Source organism: Symphodus melops, assembly GCF_947650265.1.
Source record: "Symphodus melops genome assembly, chromosome: 5".
NCBI lineage: Eukaryota > Metazoa > Chordata > Actinopteri > Labriformes > Labridae > Symphodus > Symphodus melops.
In genome coordinates this window covers 21,804,412-21,825,551 of record NC_136695.1, presented here as the reverse complement: position 1 = coordinate 21,825,551, position 21,140 = coordinate 21,804,412, and the positions used below count along the sequence as shown (strand labels likewise).

General features: G+C 43.9%; 4 protein-coding genes across 5 annotated transcripts; all 4 read left to right on the top strand.

Moving 5' to 3' along the window:
• The first annotated feature begins 68 nt into the window (after positions 1–68).
• Positions 69–7,647, top strand: znf628 (zinc finger protein 628). Its single transcript, XM_079344193.1, has 9 exons — positions 69–362; positions 774–1,312; positions 1,794–1,866; positions 1,969–2,898; positions 3,437–3,607; positions 3,713–4,046; positions 4,205–4,359; positions 4,928–5,170; positions 5,312–7,647. The coding sequence occupies exons 2-9, from the start codon at positions 927–929 to the stop codon at positions 7,322–7,324; spliced, it is 4,305 nt and encodes a 1,434-aa protein (XP_079200319.1). The 5' UTR covers positions 69–362; positions 774–926; the 3' UTR covers positions 7,325–7,647.
• Positions 7,648–7,793: 146 nt separating this feature from the next.
• Positions 7,794–9,840, top strand: nat14 (N-acetyltransferase 14 (GCN5-related, putative)). Its single transcript, XM_079344194.1, has 4 exons — positions 7,794–7,946; positions 8,445–8,569; positions 8,698–9,003; positions 9,085–9,840. Exons 2-4 carry the CDS (start codon positions 8,489–8,491, stop codon positions 9,526–9,528), a joined length of 831 nt encoding a protein of 276 aa, XP_079200320.1. The 5' UTR covers positions 7,794–7,946; positions 8,445–8,488; the 3' UTR covers positions 9,529–9,840.
• A 3,614-nt stretch (positions 9,841–13,454) lies between these two features.
• aicda (activation-induced cytidine deaminase) lies at positions 13,455–14,434 on the top strand (the record flags this gene model as incomplete). The annotated part of the gene is made up of 4 exons (XM_079343960.1): positions 13,455–13,637; positions 13,752–14,043; positions 14,162–14,277; positions 14,384–14,434. Coding segments are annotated over 4 exons (642 nt in total), but the record flags the coding sequence as incomplete, so codon positions are not given.
• An 834-nt stretch (positions 14,435–15,268) lies between these two features.
• On the top strand, positions 15,269–21,073 carry LOC306824173 (adaptin ear-binding coat-associated protein 1-like). 2 transcript variants are annotated; one of them, XM_079344195.1, is made up of 7 exons: positions 15,269–15,424; positions 16,410–16,510; positions 16,854–16,958; positions 17,144–17,225; positions 17,323–17,431; positions 17,940–18,087; positions 18,858–21,073. In XM_079344195.1, the coding sequence occupies exons 1-7, from the start codon at positions 15,330–15,332 to the stop codon at positions 18,968–18,970; spliced, it is 753 nt and encodes a 250-aa protein (XP_079200321.1). In that variant the 5' UTR covers positions 15,269–15,329; the 3' UTR covers positions 18,971–21,073. The 2 variants fall into 2 exon arrangements, with proteins under 2 accessions (XP_079200321.1, XP_079200322.1); XM_079344196.1 differs by lacking the exon at positions 15,269–15,424 and adding an exon at positions 15,818–16,201.
• The last annotated feature ends 67 nt before the right edge of the window (positions 21,074–21,140 follow it).

Below are 21,140 nucleotides of genomic sequence, written 5' to 3'. Positions count from 1 at the left end.
AGTCAGCCCAGAAGCGATAAAAATCCTTAGTTAAAAAAAAAAAGCGTTAATAATGTGTTTTTTTTTTGTTTTTGTTTTTTTATATCTTTGTGTTCAGGTGCAAATCTGACAGCTTATTCCGGTTGCAATCAGCGACGAGAAATCATCGAGCTGTCTGTAGAAGCTCCTGGCCAATGGTAGTAGCTCATCTATTGTAGTCACCGGCCAATCACCGTCGCTGTTCTTAGAAGGCGGCATCGGGTGGAGAACTGCTGTTAGTTTGCGCTGTGTTTATTGTTAAGGTTGTGTGGATTAGCACTGCGGTACCCAGCTCCTTTCCATAATATCAACATTAAAGCTCTAAGATGAGTTAAAGACACGCGGTGAGTAGCGCGTCCTTCTGATTCACGTGCATCCTTCTCCTGCAGTTTAAGGACGATGTTTAGCTTCAGCCAAGACAGATTAGCTGGAAATGAAGACATCAGCTGCTCTGTTGATACTGTAAAAGACTGATATAGTGAGGGTTGGTACAGCTGACCGGTTATGTTACGCACTCATAAAGTGTGTGTTTGTGTGCGTGCGTGCGTGCGCGTGCGTGTGTGTTACTAACAAGCTCCGCACTGCGGGGACGGACAGAAGCGGACTGACGGCCAGGGGAAAGACAGCAGGAAGGAGGAAGGAGGAGGGGGCAGATCCATACACGGGAGGGAGGGATGACATTAAAAGGGTCTCTTCTCACGCGGAGTTACCATGTTATAACACTTTAATTTGTTTCCATTTCACTTTTTTGACAGACACATCCTGGGAGGAAAGCGGGCCTTTTACCTTGGCTTACATGGAAGGAATTTGTGAAATAATGAACAACGCAAAAGTGAAAGAATCTGATACTGCACCAGAACTGATCCACACGTCCTTCTAAGAACCACTCTCATCTGTGTGCTCTGGTCATGGCTAACTCGGTGGCCTTAGTGGTTCAGGCAGAACTCTTACCGTCTCAGTCAACCACCCCCCTCTCTCCTTTCCCGTCCCTCCTTGGACCGGGAGAGGATGCTGAGGACGATGGAGAAAGAGGGGAGCTCTCAGAGGGGGACAAGGGCGTTGTAGAGGGTGGCGAAGAGGTGGTCCTAGACATGGTCACGTCATCAGTGTCAGGGCAAACCCAGCAGGTGGAGCAGATGGATCTTCCCTTTCAGTGCGCAGACTGTGGGAAGAGCTTCAGGTGGTCTTCCAGGCTGACCCATCACCAACGGAGCCACAACAATGAGAGACCTTACCGCTGCAACCTCTGTCCCAAGGCCTTCAAAGGCTCCTCTGCTCTGCTCTATCACCTACGGTACACATGAAAAAGCATTATTACCATCCTTTTAATTGTAACTTCAAATTGACCTATAAATTGGTCCGCCGATATAATTGAGACTATTTCATGATGCATTGTGGGTTTATTACTGATGTGTTTGACCCTCACATATGTGTTTTTGTGATAAACAGAAAATCTCTTATGCAATAATGAGGTTGTCTAGACTAGAACAGTGGTTCCTCAACTGGTCCATCTTCAGGACCCACCACCAACTCTTTCATGGAAAAAAATGGCACCCACATTTTTGATATTCTTCAACAAATAACAAACTGTAAAATAACTCAAATAAAAAATAATAAAAAAGATTATGGTAATAGCAATATCAACTACATACCATAGTGGCTCCACTTTCATTTCTTCAGTAAAAAGAGTTAAATGAAAAAGGATTGCAGTTATTTCAGGACTAGTATCTATTATCACATGTACATTTGTCATTAATTTGACTTTTGTTTTGCAGGTCTCACACAGGGGATAAGCCTTACAAGTGTCAGGACTGTGGCAAAGCCTTCAAACGCTCCTCTCTGCTTCAGGTGAGGCATCAAACTAAATACAACCAAGCATTGTGTCTGGAAGAAAAAGGAATTATACAAATCGTAAACATATTTCACAATTCTTTCTCTGTTTACCTCAAGGTCCATCAGAGTGTCCACACAGGACTGCGTACCTTCTTATGCCCCTATTGCCCCCTGACCTTTAAATGGAGCTCTCATTACCAGTATCACCTGCGCCAGCACACTGGAGAGTGTCCGTACCCCTGTGACACCTGCCCCAAGGCCTTTAAGAACTCAAGCAGTCTGCGGCGACACAAAAATGTCCACCTCGGTCTCAAGCCCTACACCTGCTCAGTGTGCAACAAATCTTTCACTCAGTCCACCAACCTGAGGCAGCACATGAGGATACACACAGGAGAGAGGCCCTACATCTGCAGCGAGTGTGGACGCAGCTTCACGCATTCATCCAACCTGGCGCTGCACAAGAACTCTCACCTCAACGCAGGAGGGAAGGAGGGGAAGAGGGGGCAGGACGCAGTGAAGGGAAATGAGATAGTGGAAGTGGTGGTTGGGACAGAGGAAGTGACGTCATCCATGTTGACGGACATGGTGGGATTTGTGAGTCAGGAGGGAGCCGATGGAGTCGGGGTGGGGATGGAAGAAGTGTTCTTGTCAACCTCCTCATCCAATCAAAATACCAGCCTTCTGCCCCAGCTCGCCCTCACCTCGGGGGGGAACGCGTGTGCATCCAGGGCCATCGGGACAGAGGTCCACCTGAGCACTGATACTGGGGCCAGTGTGCTGCTGTACAGCTGTGGGAGCTGCAGCCACACCTTTGGCTCACGGACAGAACTGGAGGAGCACCAGGCCATCCACATGGCTCCAGGGGAACACAGGAGCAGTGCAGAGGCGGGGCACGGGGCGGGGATGGAGGTCGGGGATGGGCTGGTGGGAGCTGGACACCTGCTGGCTGATTTTGAGGAGGTGGTGGAGACGACGACGGTGGCGGAAAATGGACACACGACGGAGGTGCTCCTTGGGCTGACAGAAGGGACAGATGGAAGCAATGCAGTAAGTGTTCAGTTTGAACCTGTTGCTGTCCTGACTGATGACTGCCACCATTACTCACGAAGTTAACAATTGACCAATCAGCAGTTAGTAGGTGGCATAAGCAATTCTAATAGCGACATTAAATAAATCTACACATAATAGATGACAGTAAACTTTCCCATAACACTGAACATAATATCAATCTATGTGATGAAGTGAAGCTTCTGTGTTAACTGAAAGAGAAGATCGTGGAAAAACACACAAGGAACTAAGACAACATCAGTAAGCAAGTACAACATAAGGCAAAGTTTACTAAGTGAAAAAAAAAGGTGATTGGTTCTGCTAAATTGACTGTTGTCTGACTTCTTAGTAAAGTAAAAATATTGTTCGGTTGGTATGGGCTGGAATGTCAGTATTCCTCAAGGTCACGACAGAACCCGTCCAATAAATATAATTTCACTTGATCTAAAAAAGACCTGCCTACCCTTCAAAGTGCTTCAGTTTTATCCGAGAAGATGTTTTGTTTTGATACGCATGACGTCCTCCTGTATTTCCTCAGAATGTAGGAACCGCCCAGGCCCAGTTTGACCTACTGCAGAGCTTCACTGAAGTGACTCAGAGCTCAGAAACCGTTCAGCCAGAGGCCAGAACTACATGGGCAGGGCTGTCCTGTGGATACTGCAACAAGACCTTCAAGACCAGTGGAGGCCTCAATAGACATGTTTCACTGGTGAGAAAGACTTTTCACATCTATGTTAAACACGCACAAATATTGGGGGATCTACTTTGTGTTGAGATAATCCTCCCTCCTGTGTTTCCCTTTCTTCGTGTGCAGATGCACTCGCTCTCATCACAGTCCCGCTCCCAGTTCAGCTGCTCTGCTTGCGACCGCTCCTTCCCCCTGCTCTCGTCCCTCCTCACCCACCAACACTCGCACACCCCCGAGCAAAGACTCCTGGCTGAGGCCGAGGCCGAGATCGTGTGCCCCCCTTCCCTATCTCTTTCTCTCCCCCTCCCCTCCTCTCCGAGCCAGGCGGACAAGCAGCAGGAAGGCCAGAGGGAAATCCACGTCGACATCATCGCCGTGGGCGAGGAGCAGGAGGAACAACCTGCAAAACCAACTAAAGCTCCCAAAAAGACAGGAACCGGCAAGAATGTTGCTGCTGGAGGTAGACATTTTTTCTCTCTCAGCAGAACAGAAACAACATTACCCTTTTACAGGGGGACACTGGAGATTTGAATATGCAACAGCTCAACAGTAAATTATTACATCGCTTGTAAGATGACCTTTATACTGTATTATGTTTCTTCAAATCTTTAAATACAGAGCGGCCATACCGCTGTTCAGAATGCGGAAAAGCCTTCAAAGGTTCATCAGGGCTGAAGTACCACATGAGGGATCACACTGGGGAAAGGCCCTACCGCTGCACTGAGTGTGGAAAGAGCTTCAAGAGGTCATCGCTGCTTTCAATCCATCAGAGGGTAAGACTTGCGTTACTGTTGCAAGAACTTTAAACACAAGTTTCATTTTTCCAGATGAGAAATCTTAATCATTCGAGATCTAAGTTTTTCATGATTCATGTCACCAAAGAATTTACGATTTTTCTCCAGTTCACAGGGGCTGCAGCTGTTTAGTTTGGTTCACACCCTGCAGATGAATGCAATTTACAACCGATGAATCCAAAAAGCAATAAACCCTTTTCAACTCAATTACTCACTTTGTAGTAGTCGTTTCAACTCTCCTTTCACAGAGAGGCCGTTGCCACAGAACACTTCAGTTGTAACAGCTGTTACTTTTGACGCATCATTTACACAATTTCCTGGTTGTCATCTCTTGGGCTTTGGGCTGGGCTGAATTTCACTGCACTTCAAGTTTTTCTCACTTAAATGAACACTTACAAAATGTAATTCTACTATCAAATAACAACCACAAACTGCCCTGCAGATAATTGTAGGCTATTGAGCTATAAATACAGTTGAGTGCTAGCTCATGAGAAAAGAAATGCCAAAATATATAAATGAAAATTCTTTCCACTCTGACCCTACCCAGGTTCACACAGGCGTCCGTGCATTCCAGTGCCCTCACTGCCCTCTCACTTTCAAATGGAGCTCTCACTACCAGTACCACTTGCGGCAGCACACAGGGGAGAGGCCATATGTGTGTAAGGAGTGTGGCAAGTCCTTCAAAAACACCAGCTGCCTGCGAAGACACAGTCAAATGCACTCTGGACTGCGGCCTCATATCTGCTCCATCTGCTCCAAGTCGTTCTCGCAGACGTCAAACCTCAAACAGGTCGGTACATGTACCAACTCTTGATTCTCAGCTTTTTTTTAAAATTCAGTTGATCTGTCTCATCTCATTGGTTGTTTTCTGAATTTTTTCTTCCCTGTTTTTTTTGTTTTGTTTTTGTCTCCTTTAATATTCTGTGAGCAGCATGAACGCACCCATTCTGGCGAGAGACCCTTTCAGTGCACCCATTGCAGTAAAAGCTTTACACACTCCTCCAACCTCCAGCTTCACCTTCGAACACACTCCTCGAGCAAGGACTTCAAATGCCCGTACTGCTCCAAAGAGTTCGTCATGCACTCCTACTTGCAGAGACACATCCGAACCCATGGCAACAGTGTCCCCCTGCCCTGCCCTGGTGGTGGAGGTAAGGAAGGAGTCGCTGTGAACGCCAGTGTCGGAGGAGTAACAACCACCACAACCCTGCTCAACCCCATCACCCTGGAAACCTCAGGAAACCATGGCAGCCTGATTGTGTCTCAGCCAGCTCTCAATATTCCCCCCAACACCTCCCAGAACTACTTCATGATTCAGACAGTTAGTGGCCTGCAGCTAATTCCTCTGTCATCCCCTCCGCCAGCCCCTCCGCCACCTCCTCCGCCTCTGTCCCAAAATTTCTTCCTTCTACAGTGCCCCTCCAACAGCGGAGGCCAGTCCAACTTGATCCTCGTCCCCACGGTGAACAACCCTCCAGCAGCCACTGAGTCACAGGCCCTCCCTATGCTTCAGACTATCCAAACACTCCAGCCCGTCCTAAACCAAACACAGACGCAGATACCCCAGTTTCAGACCGTATCACAGCAACAGCAGACCAGGATCATTTTCACCAACAATAATAATGCAAACACCCATGCTGCTACCCCAAGTCTCTTAAATAACCCCCTACTGAACAAGCCCATATTAGGGAGAAGCACCCGGACAGCGCGGGGCAGAAGGGGACGCAAACCCAAAGCTGCCCTTCACACATCTGCATCAGCGATGCAGAGTGAGGCTGCAGGTGGAGCTCTGTCAGGAACAAACTGTAATGTGACGAGTGTCACACAGACTGTAAGTGCTGCTCAGGCTGTAACAGATACACAACCGCCATCATCTTCATCCACAGTGTCCCACTCGACACTGTCCACAACTTGCACTACCGTCCCCGTTCTTCCATCGTCCGCCACTACAGCCCCAACAGTGGACACTTCAGGACCCCCATCAACTGTTACCATGGTTACACCAGCAGCAGCAACAACAGCAGCCACAACATCAGGTTCTCCTCCTGCGCTTGACACTCTGGAAAGGAAACCTCATTCCCATGTGGGCAAAATAAGGACAGGGAAACAGTTTGTGTTGTGTTTTGATAATGAGGGGCAGGCGAAGGAGGGCATAAATATGGACGAGGGTGGGAAGTCATATGTGTTACAGTTTCACGAAGATGCATCGCGAGCGGGAGTAGATGGAGGGATGGGTGGGGAGGGAAAATCACTTGTGTTACAGTTCAACTCAAATGGGCAAGATGAGGGGGGAAAGGGGGAAGACAAGGGAGGGGTGATGTCTCTTCTGCAGGAATGGGGGAGAGAAAAGCAAGTGGAGGCACAGACGGGAGAGGGCAGCCAGGGTGAGTCTTATGTTCTTCATTTTCACACAGAGGCACAGGAAAGCGGCCCGTCCGGTGCTACTTTCAGTCAAGGGCAGGATACCAGCCTGCAGCTTTCCTGCACACCTAACCAAAGTTTGGTGCCTTTACATGGGCAGGAGGTAGTGTTTGAACTTGGGGGTGAGACCAAGATGGAGCAGGACACTGACGAGGGTATGCAGATGATAGCCCTAATAGACGGGGAAGGAAGAATGATGGGAGAAGAAGGGGCAGGTTGCACTACAACCAGTGGTCGGGCTTCCGAGGGCGGAGGAGCCGTGAACGGTTTATTTCAGCTCGAAAGTGGAGAGGAAATTGTCATAATTGAGGTCAGCACCAGTAGTTTAAGAGATGGAAGAATGGAGAGAGGAGGGGATGGAGAGATCTCACAAAGTAGCGAGGAGAAATATGAAAGTGAAGCAGCAGAGGCCAAGGAAAAGTCAGTGAACTCTTCAGACAATCCAGAAGTACAGACTTTAACCGAAGACACGAGAAGAAATGGACCTATACCTAAGTCCAAAGAGGTGCAGTTCTCCAGCTAAAACTGTTGTGTGCACGAAGGAAGAAGACGGTGTGTGAGACAGAATTTCTCACTCTGTGGGCTCAGTGTGGTAGCACTTTAGTCAATTTGAGTTTTCCTTATACTGTGGGAGAACATAATGGTAAATGTCGTAATCCCATGGTGCCACATGCTAGAAATGTTATACATTGAAATAGGCTGTACATGGACTGTAAAATATTCCTAACTAAGTTTGAATGATACTGTTATTGGCAGTTTGTTTATTATACATTTTGTGAATATAAATTCTACATGGCCCACTTTAATAATAGCAAATAGTAACTGTTAATAAATATGTTACATTTCTTCTTTGGTTTTCTGCTTTCTCTTTTTGTTGACAACGATTTGAAAAAAATGACATTTACACAAGTCATCACATTTACAGCGCAATTTACGCTGCTACGTTGTTTCTGCCAGTCACGTAACTATTTGCGCAGTGCGGTTTGGCACGTACGCAAATGGCGTGGATGGGGGAGTCGAGCGCGTCTAACGTGACGGAGAAAGAGCATGTTAGTATTCTGAATCCCTTCTCTACGCAAGAATCACATTTGTTGCCATTCAATCAAACGTACAGAGCCTGCATGGGATCAGCCGCAATCTTAGAGGTAAATGTACTTTGTAAATGTATTTCTGTCATGTTAATTCGCGCAGAATGGTGCGGAAGTGTGTGTGTGTGTGTGTGTGTGTGTGTATGAAGCACAAATGAGGGGTCTCGCTGTGCCAGGACAGACCGCAATAGTTCGTAACAACCTTATAAGGATTGTTATGTGTTTTCGCTTCTCGTTGCATCGTTTTTTGATCAAAATTAAACGCGCAAATGAATACGTGCATGATCAAAGTGAAGAATAATGATGACATGCGTGCTACAAATCCTCCATAATCCCCATCTGTCTGTTGTTTGGAGCCAGCGTGGGAGTAATGTTGCACTGAAACGACTGGCTCACTGTTTACTAAAAGTCCACAGCATTGCATAATATGATCGTTGGAAATACACTGACCTATTTACCCAAACCATGGTGAACTTCAGCTGTTTTTCTTTTGTATGATTTCATTTCAGTCATGTATGTCATCGTCCCCTGACGTCCTCTAAATATACATTTTAGGGTCACTGTGTTCACTGTCGATGACAGCATAGAAGAGCCTCAACATGGTGAGGCTCGGGCTGGATCAGGTGGTGATGAGGAGGATGAAGGAGGACGACATAGAGATGGTCAAAGCCCTCATCAAGGTTTGTATGTATAATTAGGTCAAGCTGAAGACAGCTTGCTTTCATGGGGTTTTAAAAACTCCAATTAAGGACTGTGCTGATGTTGTTTCTCCTTTTTTTTTTTTTTTTTTTTAATGATTTTCCTCCAGGAGGGCTGCGGGGGCACAGAAAACCGTCTCATCCTCCACATCCTTACCCGTCCCCTCTGCCTCTTCATTCTGGCTGTTTTCTCCTCGATCCTGCGCTGCCTTGTCCATTCTTTTATGCTGGCACTTGCTATTCCTGTCTTCCTGCTAATTATCTATCTCAAGCTCACAATGCCACGGTCCACAGGGGTTCTGGGTAGCAGCCGTCCCTATTGGGACTATGTGGGTAGCAGCTACAGAGGGTCACAGGATGAGAAGCTGCAGAATCCGTATTGTAGGATCAGTGGAAAAGCCCCAGTGACCAAAAAGGTTAGCTTCAAATTCATTGTGGTTTCCACTTAATTCTAGAGAACAAATGTTCAGCTGAGTAATCTTATTCCTTTTTCTCAGCCAAGGCGGAGAATCGGAATCAAGGACAAAGACAAAGACACATCAACAGAGAGGGTCACCCCAGATAGGGAGCAGGCCGCAGGGCAGGTCTGGGTGGCAGACTGTGAGGGGGAGATCATTGGCTGCATCTTCCTGGAAAGTGAGAATCGAGCGCACATCAGGAGGATCTGCAGGTTGGTGACAAGCTGCTGGTACCGAAGGGAGGGCCTGGGCAGGCTGCTTGTCCAGAGTCTGGAGCAGAGAGAGAGAGAGGACAGCGCCCACCGAGTGTACGCACACGTCCCCTACCCATCGAAGGTGGCGGAGGCCTTCTTCAGGAAGATAGGCTATGTACAGCTCGGGGAGGGGGCTAATGAAGACGAAGAAACTGAGATGAATCTGGAGACACCAGAAAGAGGCTTTTTGGGACACCCACTCACTAAGGTGTTTTACAAAGACCTGTGACTAGTTAATAACGGACTCTGAAAAGATGCAGAGGGATGTCTAAAAGAAAAGAACAATACAAAGTACAATCTCTGCTTAAAATGTGTCATTACCGCAACATTTTAATTTTGTGTGAAATAATTGAATATTTATTGTATGTTATTTATGGCATTATTTATATACATTTGATTGCTGTTCTGTTTGTTTGAACATGTGTTTTCTTTACATCATGCAAAGCCACCCATTTATTTTGAATGTCAAACATGACACCACACGGCTTCCTATGTGTCCTCTTTTCATTTGTATCTCATTAAAATATGGACGTTAAAAGTGTGTGACAAATGTCTTTGTGTGCTTCTAGTCTCAATTAATCAACCACAGTATATGGCGTGTGTGCTTGATTGCATGTTTCTGAAACCATACAGATGTGTAGGAGGATGTAAAGTCACTGTACAGGAAGCACGTGTGGTTAATGTGAATCTGCAAAATTTCTTTACTTTTATCTCTCTGCTCTTTGGCTGATGTTGCATTCTCCTGCAAGTACAGTATGTGGGTCCATGAGGGTGCAGAAACACTGCTGCCTCACTTTTCTTTGGCTGCTTCCGCTTGTTTGTGTTTTTGTACATTTTATGGGAATTCTGAATTTATAATTGCACTGATGATAGTTGTTGCTTTCCAAAGCACATTAGCTCTGAAACTGTTGACTGAAAGGTGAAAACTGTCAACTGAAGTCAGTGAAATCAGATTCTGCTAAACTTATTGCCTTTGAAGTCTTAACTCAACCCTTCATTTAGAAAAATAAATGAATTTACGCAGATTGAAATTGTTTGCAGCCCTAACATATTGAATGGATAATAGAGTAACTCAATGACACGTTTACTTTAATTCAAAAGTTTTTGTTTAAAAAAATTCAACTCTTTCTGTGCATTGGTTTTCTGATTCAGAACGGTGTGTGGTTTGCAGGTGAATGCCGGCTTACTGTGACTGTTGTAAATGAACTCAGTCTGAGGCTAACCCTACTACGGTTAGCAGCCCTCACGCTCACATGGCGCATCTACCTCCTGCTAACCTCAGAGGGTGTCAGTATATATGCCACAAACAAACACCACAGGATGTTTGTACAATGCTGAAGTGTGTGGGAAAAAATATCTCACCTGCTCGTAAGAGACAAATAAAGGCCTACACTTTACTGCAAACTCTTAATCATCCAGGCTGTAGTGGAAATTCACTGTCCTTTAATTAACTATGATGAAAAAGCTGAGACACCCAGCAACATAACAAAGCTGTAACATGCACGGTTAAGTATGTGACGGTCTCATTTTCACCTTGTGAAAGTCTGTACTTTTACTTGAGACACTTCTTGGTCATCATCAGGTTATTTTTTCATGACTGTCAAAGAGCAGACACCTGTTAGCTGAACCTCTCCCCGCCTGATCTGTAGCTATTATTGTTGTCAGGAAACAGATGTGAGTTCACACACTGGAAAGAAAGTCTGTTTGTGACTGTGGTCTTGTGTGTCTGCACGGTATGGCGGTGTGTGAGTGTTTGTGTGTGCGCGTGTGCAGGGTGTGGGCGGGTGGGTTTCGGAAAGTATGACTTGGCATTCCCTACACCCGGTTTCTGCCCCTGACTACGGGTTAAATGCACCAGCATTTCTGGCCATACTGTACTGCTCCACAACACACATACACCATAGTCAGTGCAGAAAAAGGAGTGCAAGTGCACGTGAGCGTTCATGTGTGACTGTGAGATGACCTTGGTCAAATGTGGTCAAACCCAGAGAGCTGGGTGGGAAGTGGTTACATATAGTTTGGCATTCGATCATCCTCTTGTCCAGAAAAGACACATGCACAAGATCAAATGTGCAGAGACATTAGGCTTTGTGCACCGTCAGAGTAATGTAATATGATGTGAGGTCGCTCAGAGCATGCTCACACACATACACACACAAATCATTTTACATTTTGCGGCAGCACACAATCATAGGATATATTAGATAGATTTGTTCCAGATGATGTATAACATATAGACTGTGTTAATGACATGCTCATACAGATGTCCAGCACACACATACACACACAGATGAGATCCAAAAACAGCTACCCTGGGAACGGTGAATTCCCCAAACCGCAGAGTGCATGAGAGGGTGAGGGGAGTCATGGGAACGCAGGATGCCTGCATGCGTTGCCACTGGTTGAGTAGGCTGGGCCAGAGCTTAAACAGACAGAGCAAAGATGAAAAGACGAAAGTGGAATAATACACATCCCGATTCCGCAAGGATAGATGACAGCATCGGATAGTTCAAAGGCTTATGAGTGAGAATTATCCAACACACTGCGGTCGGTCAGCTGGCCGGAGGCTCCAGCAGTCACGTATGGTGAAGGAGGTCGATTACAGTTATGCTCCTACACTGACACAGTTTGGGAAAACCCAGATCAGAGTAAGAAGTAGGTGTCAGGGCCTTCGAGGTCTGGGAACGCCCATGGCTCCACCAAATCTGGGGGGGGGGGGGGGGGGGGTTTGGACTAACTAGGTGGAAAGGTTGAATAGCAGGAGGAGTCAGTGGGGATCCCATTGTGGATCAAGGTAAGGAGGTATCTGGAAGTTTTTATTTTTATGATCTGGGAAAACCAAAGTGAAGGTCGTCTGTGACTGGATCAGTCGTAAGTGTTTGGAAAGTTCCAGCTTGCTGTTTATTGACGTCTGTGAAAACCTCCAGAGGTTGCAAATCACGTCAAACACTCGTCCTCTCATGTGTGGTCACAAAGATTATTTTGTGAAATTTTTGTTGTGCACTTGCTCCCACAATAAAATGTTTTATTGCATGGAACAAAAAGGGTTTTAGTTTCAGCAAGTCATTATATAAACCTTTGTTAATTTCATAATAAAAATGCATCATTCCATTGATTCCTTTCCAACTTGGCCAATGTAAAAGTCATTTGTAGTTTTATATTGTTTTGCAGCAACAATGTGATCCAGCCATCTCTTTTGTATAACGCCCCTGACTTCACTTTTAAATATCTTTCTGACCAACCAGAGGCTGTCTTTGTTGTATGCAGGATGTTTATGTTGAGAGGTATATGTTCTCAGTTCCCTCCTTTTAACCCCCCTAATACTCACACACACACACACACACACACACACACACACACACACACACACACACACACACACACACACACTTTCACTCTTTCTCATTACCTTCATTTCATACCCACTCCTGCCGAGTGACAAAGCAGAAGCGCGTCTTTCAAAATGAATACAAAACTCGACAGGTGAGCAAAATCAATACATTCTATTTATATGTTGTGCATGTCCTTGAAGTCAACATTTATTTTGCATAGTACTCGATTATTAAAACAACACAGGTAGTTATCTGTATTCTGATTCTTAAATACCAGAATAAAATATTCTTCATTGGAATTCTCTTTCAATAGGTTTGCCACAATGCCATCATTTTATACAATCAATAGTGGGTTGAGTATTAATGAGCGATGAATAACTGCCCCAGTTTAACCAACATTTGTGAAAATGAGAGTGAGACAAAAGCAGTGACTTCTTCTGAGTGTCCATCACTCACACTTTTTAACCACAAATTTTACATGAGCTCGTTTTGGTGCCCAGATTAATTCAAACTTGATCTAAATTTGAGTCATGTGAATGACACGTAATAATAGTGTTCATGTAGCATCCATTAAACTACTCTAAATGACTGACTAGTACAGAGATTATCCGTAACCATTGCTGTTGTTTTAGAAAACCGCACATTTTTTACTACAGCTTTGTTACTGTTGGAAAAAAAGAGAAGAGCAATTTAGGTCAAATTTGAATGGCCCCCCCTGGGGACAAATAAAGTTTTCTGAATTTGAATTTAAAATGTACCATGCTAATTGTTGTGGGCTTTGCAGTTTTACCTCAAAAACGTTTTCACTCAAAATACATGATCTCTATTCCCTTGTTTTAGCGTGCTTTTGCCACGAAAGAAGTTCATTTACCATTACAAGAACGTGCGCTGGGCAAGGGGCCGGCATGAGACATACCTTTGCTTTGTAATCAAGAGACGGGTGGGGCCGGACACCTTAACCTTTGATTTTGGACACCTCCGCAATCGCAATGGCTGCCATGTAGAGGTAAGTAACTATAGCAACATGGGGAGGGAAATGAACAGGGCGTTTTCAAGTGAGAGACTGAAAATAACAATGATGCCTCCATAATGTCTTCTTTTGTCTCCTCATACACATTAGCTGCTGTTCCTGCGCTACCTGGGGGCCTTGTGTCCTGGTTTATTGGGGTATGGAGGCGCCGGAGAGAAGAGGCTCAGCTACTCTATCACCTGGTTCTGCTCCTGGTCTCCATGCTCCAACTGCTCCACAATACTTTGCCAGTTCCTCAGTAAGATGCCCAACCTTCGCCTCCGGCTCTTCGTCTCTCGCCTTTACTTCTGTGACATGGAGGATAGTCGTGAAAGAGAGGGCTTAAGAATGCTGAAAAAAGTCGGGGTGCAGATCACAATCATGAGTTACAAAGGTGGAGGCATAATGCGACTGTTGAATATTATAATTATAAAGAGAGAAAATACTTTTAATCATCAGGAAACGTTAGGATTAAGCCGAATTTGTAAAAATTAAGGATTATGTTTTCCCTCCCTCTTCAGATTTCTTCTATTGTTGGCAGAAATTTGTGGCACGTAGGCAAAGCAACTTCAAGGCATGGGAAGAGCTGCACCAGAACTCTGTTCGTCTTTCCAGGAAACTCAACCGCATCCTACAGGTAGAGGTTCCATGTTTCATGCTTTTCTACGAGTAGAGGGATATGGTCAAAACACTTAATATTAACATCAAATTCCAAATGTGTTTCTTTCTCTTCTTTTTTCCAGCCCTGTGAAACAGAAGACTTGAGAGATGCGTTCAAGCTTCTTGGACTTTGACACATTCCTGTTACCTCCATCGTTACTTTTCAATCAGTCATTCATTAAGTAGAGAATTAAAGAAAAGTTGGTTTTAGTCCTTCACTACAACTGTTGAACTGAGAATGAAATTAACTGAGAAAAAAACTTTATTAACATAGCTTTCAATTTTTTTTTTGTCAAGGCTTTTCTCTTCACATTGCTGCTACTTTCTGTTTCTGATGCTCAATTTCCATGTAAAATAAAGAATTCCTGCCTTGAGTGAGATACTGTCTAGTTTAAGAAATGTTACTTATGTAAGGATGTTAGCTTGCGAGTTGTTTGCCTTCCTAACTTGACGCATCATAAAAGCATGCTACATGTATCCATTGGTAGCTAATGTATTCAGGAAACTGCTGCAAACAGGCCTAGTCTTTGAAGAGTAGGACTTATTTTCAAATTACATTGGTGTTCAAATCAGAAGGCTAATTTGTACTTTTTTCATAAATGTGGGAATGAAAATGTGAGTATTAATTGAAGCAGCCGTACAGAAACAGTATTCAACTTTTTGCAAATGTAGTTGTTGTCCTTTCACATAGCCTGATATATTTTTTCAGGTGTGCAATACAAAAAAAATTCTGACCACCACTCATTGACTGGGGACGAAGTTTCAGGTTTCCAGTGGCTTAATGTGTATTTTTTTTGCAGCTCAGTTATAGCTAGTAGATGATATTTAAACTGACCTTTATTTAATAAAACTGAGAAATGCCTCCTTAAGAAAATCGTAGTAATGACACACAGGGTGTGCGCATGTATACTGTCTATTACGGTCACGACGCCGTTAAAGCCGCACGGACACACACACACCGTCACCATCATCACCACCACCACCACCACCACCACCGGCGGCGTGTAACGACTTGAGTATAGAGTCAAGATGGCGACCGAGGGTCAGTACGAGTCGATCCTCTGTGTCAAACCCGAGGTCAACGTTTACCGAATCCCACCGAGAGCATCTAACCGGGCCATCAGGTAAGGAGGGAGGAGCAGCAGCAGGGGCCTGGCGGCTAGCTTACCTGACACAGCATCCTCGAGCTGCAGCCGTTAGGAGCCGTTGCCTCGGCGACCCAAAACGTACCGAGCTCGTGCCCTTTTTTTTTTTACGCAGCCTGAGGCGACGGCGGTCGTAATGTTTCTGCTTGTTGTCTTTGCTGTGGATTTACAAGGTCACTCTAGTAAAATAGATGTACTTAAGTTGGCTGATGCACCTGCACCGCGTTAGCTCATTAAACGAATAGGATTGGCGACGCTCTTGTTGTGTGTTTGTGTGTGTATTTATGTGTGCCTTCGTCCAGTGGCGTTTCTTACGTAAATGATTACACTGTTTAAAAGTGATTTTTCTGGAGGACAGCAAGCCCAGCGGTGGTAGCTTACTCGTTTCAGAGAGACATTGATTATCTGACCGTTCAGTAGTTGCTATTAGAGCAGTATCTCTGAAGCTGTCAGGAAGTGTTGCTCAAGGACACTTCAGCGGGAGGGGAGATGCTATTTGATAACAAGCTAGGGATGCACTTTATCATTTGTTGTCCTGACACTGTCCATATTTTAAGAGCCCATTATTCTGGGAAGACTGTTGTGGCGTTTGTTAGAAAACGTTGACGTTGACATTGTTTACCTCGTTTTTGATTGGCTGGTGCTCCAGTCTGACCTGCTGCAGCTGCATATGAGTGGATTTCACACCAGCCAAACAGTAGCATAGGCCTGACTCCCATGAGACACTTGATTGGTTAACCAGTGACCATATTCATGGTGAGTAATAGTGATGATGTCATGAGTCAGGCTTAGGTCTCAGTCAGTTGCCCGACTGATGCCTTAGTCACGTTTCTTTCACATTAAAAACAAAGAGCTACTATTGTAGATCTCCTAGTTTGAATCCTGTTTACCTTGCATATTCAGCCGCTGTCATCACTTCACCTACATCACACAGTCTCCCTGTCTGCCTGTGTTTGTATCCCAGAGCGGCTGATTGGAAGCTGGATGCTCCTGACTGGACGGGACGCATGCGTGTGACGGCCCTGGGCAAAGTAGCCTACGTGAAATTGGAAGACAAAATATCCGGTGAGGGAGTGATGCAGACAGACCAATGTCATTGTTTACTGCCACTCCTGCTGTTGTAAATCATTTCACTGTGTAGTCTCCTGCACGCCATCCCCCTCTCTGTTACTCATCTACTCAAAGGTGACCAAGCACACGTCAAAGAAACCATTTTATTTTAAAAGAAATTGGGTTTTTTTTACAAGCAGTGATTGATTTATATATTCATATATAAGTATTCCTTGTATAAAACCTTTTATGATACAATCTGAATCCTAGAAGTTGGATACATCTTGCATATTAAGCAAAATATTTTTTTCTCTGAAGTTTTTTTCCCTTTTTTTGTTTGTTTTGTTCTGCGCTCCAGGGGAGTTGTTTGCTCAAGCACCACTAGAGGAGTACCCTGGTATCGCAATGGAAACAGTCAGTGACTCAAGCCGATACTTCGTGCTCCGCATCCAGGATGACAATGGTGGATAAACATGTTATTTTTGTGCACAACCTTTTATATTTATGTGAATATGCTCATGATTCAATCGACTCAGAAGTTAACTCCAGATTGTTTTTAAAAGGGACATATTAGTCTATTGTAGTGTGTAGGTTACTCTGAGGTTAGGTAATGTCGTGTGTTGAGTTATATGTTGAGTTCCCTCACAGGCCGCAGTGCGTTCATCGGCATCGGATTTGGAGACCGAGGCGATGCCTTTGACTTCAATGTTGCACTTCAAGACCACTTCAAGTATGCTACTATCTCAGAGTGTCTTCTTTTTGGAATTTTAGTCTATACACCTGTCTTTAATCCTTTGCATTTCTGTCTCCCTCCTCATCTCCTTCAGGTGGGTAAAGCAGGATGATGAATTTGCAAAGCAAGCACAGGCTCCAGATAACACTCCTAAACTGGACCTTGGCTTCAAAGAAGGACAGACAATTACTCTCAATATTGGGGTAACGCTACATTAACATACATTTTAATGTTTGCTTGTTTAAAGGTTGGAAAATAAAAATAACTTCTAGTTGGAGTCTTTGAAAGCGATCTGATTTGCATTTTCAAACCAAAGGATTTTTCCTGTAGTTTTAAAGCCGGTGTGAGGACGCTGCTCTTTTCACTTTGAACAATCGTAATGTCAGAACTGGGAGTGACGTATTCTGTGTGAACCCTCTGCACGCACACAACCATCATCCTGTGACCAAGGAACCCTCTATGTTGTTGTTGCTAAACCAAGTGGGGTCAGCTCTGTCTCTGCAGCGTTCCTATCCATAGTCTAAATGTTATAGTACAAAAATACTTTGAAGATATGTACTGTAGTTGTCCATAAAATCCCCAGTGGGCAGTTCCTCTAAGGGAGTCCCCAAAGCTGTTTGGATCGGAAAACACCAATGTGAAAATGTTTATTACATTTGGTCAAATACACTCTCTAACCTTGCTGTTCTTTTCTTTGTTTTTGTATTCAAGCAATCAAAGAAGAGGGACAGGTCTCGTCCACAGAGCTCAGGTGGCTTCGGGCTTCTTCCTCCTCCTCCTGGGGGCAAGTTAGCCCCTCCCCCTTCATCGAGATCTACCAATCACAACACACAACCACCTGCAGGAGGAAGTGATACCGGTAAGGAATTGTAACTCCACGCTGTAGGGATGCAGCGGTCATGTACCGCCTGTATGAAAGCCTTTTTATTGTTTACTCATAATGTAGAGATTCCAAATGTATAGATGATGTAGATATATGATCTGTTATCTTATCATCACAAAAGTGTGTGGTTATTACCTTGACAACGTAATTTGCCAATGGTTTATATCAAAACCCAACACTATTAACTGTATAAACTGTTCAGAAAAAAGTTACTGAGTAAGACAATTGAAATCAGAGTATTTCTTTTTGAAGTGGATATAAAGGGAAACAAAGGGGAAATAAAGTTTGATTCTCAGTGGGAAGTTGGATGCTGACTCACTGCTGCCACTCAGGATTGAAAGTACACGCCAGAGCTCTTTTGTATGGTTTTAGTGCAGTGCTATGATGGATTACTAACCATCTCTATGACAGAAAGAATCCTTCAGTTCAATAATTTAGCCTTCCATCATCATGTGTTGGGAGAAGCTTCACTCTCACTCCTGTATACGGCACTGAAGACACCCGGCTTTGGGACAATACTCTGTCCTCTGTCTCCTATTTCTCATTTGGGCAGTTTAACCCTCGAGTAAGAAATCCGTCTTAGATGAAAATACTCTTCTGAAAGTGTCTGTATTGCTTTGTTTGGGGGAATTTGCTTTTCACTCTTGAATTGCTGCATTCCTTGACTGGTTACTGCATCCATTTTTTTTTGTTGCTAATCCAGAAGAGCACACTTTTTATTTTTTTCTCTCTACTTAAACCACCAGGTTGTTTACTAGACCTGGACTCCAGTAACTCCAACTCAGCAGCTCCGTCCTGCCCCGCCACCACAGCCAGCTCTGACCTGTGGGGAGACTTTGACTCTGTATCCCCAAAGTGAGGAGAGATGCATTTTTGTCTGTTCTCCCTCTTGTTTCTCACTAAATGTATGCAGCTTATTTTTGCTCTTTAATTTCCCCATTATGGGGTCCCGTTACCTCTCTCTGCCAAGCAGGGTAACATCCTGAACTAGTTAGTTTTAGATTTAATTCTGCTCCTTGTGGCTTTTTATTCCTAGCCAGAGAGACACACAAACCTCACAGTGGAGTCTTAATGAAATGACTTTAGAACAACTCTTTCCCCCCCCCAAGTCTTCTTGAGGAGCTCTTCCCTCCTGCTGTCTGCTCATCCTCTCTAACTCTCTGGTTTCTTTTGTTTGTTTGAATTCTGCCTTTGCCCCTTCTCTCCTCCTCCGTGTTTTATTAAAACATTTCTAAAGTAGACTCAACAACATAGACACATGATTAAAGGAGACATATTCAGAAACCTCTGAGGTCTATCTACATATAATAATAATAATAAATGCATTTTATGTACAGAGAATATTTATTTTCAATGTATATAATAGTTCGTAGTTGGTCATTGTTGTGTACATGTTGTCAGCTGTACTGTAATGTAGCTTATCTCTCTCCAAGTCTCCCTCAGTGGGACTGACATTATGCACTGACGGGCAGTGTACTTATTAATGCATAGAGTCTACATTTAAGGCAGGGATTATACAAACCTAAAACTCTGTCTGAAGTTTACCACTAAATGATTTTACTTGAAGAAACCTGTTAAGCTGTGGCTGATTTGCAATACAGAGATCTACAGTGCTCTCTACTGGGCTGTTTTGGTACTACAGCAGTGTTATTTTAGTGAAACTGGGCTGTAGGTGTTGGAACACTCGTCTCTCTGGGAACGGTTCCTTGGCATGTTCACATTGTTTCCACTGTAAATCAGTACAAATAGACAGGGAAGTAGGACAGTAGGATCTTACAGTGTGCTCGCAGCAGAAAGAGACGTTTTTTTATCTTGGTGTGAAGGGGAAACTGAGTATTTAGTACATGTTATATCATCTCTACTCGGCACAGCTGTTAAAGCTGTGACTGGTGAGTCATTTTGGTCATGACCTCCGTCCTGCTCAATGAATTGGTCTGTGTAAGTGCACCATCCCATCAGTACAGCGTGATAAGAAAGCTGTTACTCTGTTTTTTTTTTTTTTTTTTTTTTTAATGCTGATTATCTCAAGTAAATCATGTTGTCAGAACAAGATAAAGTCATATTTAGATTGTTATCCTTGGAAGACAAATATTCCAGATGTAAGAAGCGGTTTGTTGAAACCACCAGAGGGAGCGCCCAATATTTATCAGTCTCCTAAATTGTTCTTTTTTTTTTTCTATAAGTTGTAACTGAGGCAGAAGTTCTATAGAGACTTGATGATACAGAATTACTATCAGGAACTTGACAGTGAAGTGAAACCACATGAAATGTCGCTGTCCTAAGAGGAAGAAGATCAGGTCGTAAACTTCAGCTGTAGCTTGACGTACTGTACAGACTAATTCAAAGTGTGAACCTAACTCCCTGTTACGGTGTGATGTTTTTTTTTCTGCTATTCTGACTCCGAGCCACTCAACACGAGACCAAGCTATTCTGTGTTTGACGCAGTGTTTTTGTTGTGATATTACGCTCTGACCAGAGGTGGTTTGTGCTGCATTGATATCACATGCACGTGTGTTGTGATGGATGACAGTGTGCGTGTGTGTGTGTGTGTGTGTGATGATAGATGTTGTTTGGATCATCATTTCTGTAACATTTCAAGCAAAAATGATCAACTGGTCGCTGGTTAAAATGGAAGGGGTTTCTTTTCTTCTTCCTTTTATGATGTTTAATAAAACAACAACGACAAAAAAACACAAACTTAGGGCTTTGAGATATTTTGAGCCATTTTCAAATTTTGGGAGACTGAAACGACTGACATGATAATTGGGTAACAGGAATCAATCAGCCATGAAACAAGTGAGTGTAAAGCCTGAATAATGTTTGTCAGTGTTTGTTTACAGTTTGATTATAAATATATATATCTCTCCCAAATGTTACGTGTTATTTCAAAATGTATATGTGTATGGAAATGTATATGGCAAATGAATATGCAAAGAAAAAACATAAAGATATCACTCCATGACCAGAGTTGTTCTGTTTTGTTTTGTTTTGTTTGCCCCTCCTGAATAGATTAAACGACTCAATAAACC

Bases quoted from the DNA above. Each gene is read 5' to 3' on its own strand.
- LOC306824173 (XM_079344195.1), top strand. From the start codon at position 15,330: ATGGCGACCGAGGGTCAGTACGAGTCGATCCTCTGTGTCAAACCCGAG. The intron at 16,959-17,143 runs GTGGATAAACAT...GTTCCCTCACAG, and splicing joins CCGCATCCAGGATGACAATG to GCCGCAGTGCGTTCATCGGC. The intron at 17,226-17,322 runs GTATGCTACTAT...CATCTCCTTCAG, and splicing joins GCACTTCAAGACCACTTCAA to GTGGGTAAAGCAGGATGATG.
- znf628 (XM_079344193.1), top strand. From the start codon at position 927: ATGGCTAACTCGGTGGCCTTAGTGGTTCAGGCAGAACTCTTACCGTCT. The intron at 2,899-3,436 runs GTAAGTGTTCAG...GTATTTCCTCAG, and splicing joins GGACAGATGGAAGCAATGCA to AATGTAGGAACCGCCCAGGC. The intron at 3,608-3,712 runs GTGAGAAAGACT...CTTCGTGTGCAG, and splicing joins TCAATAGACATGTTTCACTG to ATGCACTCGCTCTCATCACA.
- nat14 (XM_079344194.1), top strand. From the start codon at position 8,489: ATGGTGAGGCTCGGGCTGGATCAGGTGGTGATGAGGAGGATGAAGGAG. The intron at 8,570-8,697 runs GTTTGTATGTAT...ATTTTCCTCCAG, and splicing joins TGGTCAAAGCCCTCATCAAG to GAGGGCTGCGGGGGCACAGA. The intron at 9,004-9,084 runs GTTAGCTTCAAA...CCTTTTTCTCAG, and splicing joins AAGCCCCAGTGACCAAAAAG to CCAAGGCGGAGAATCGGAAT.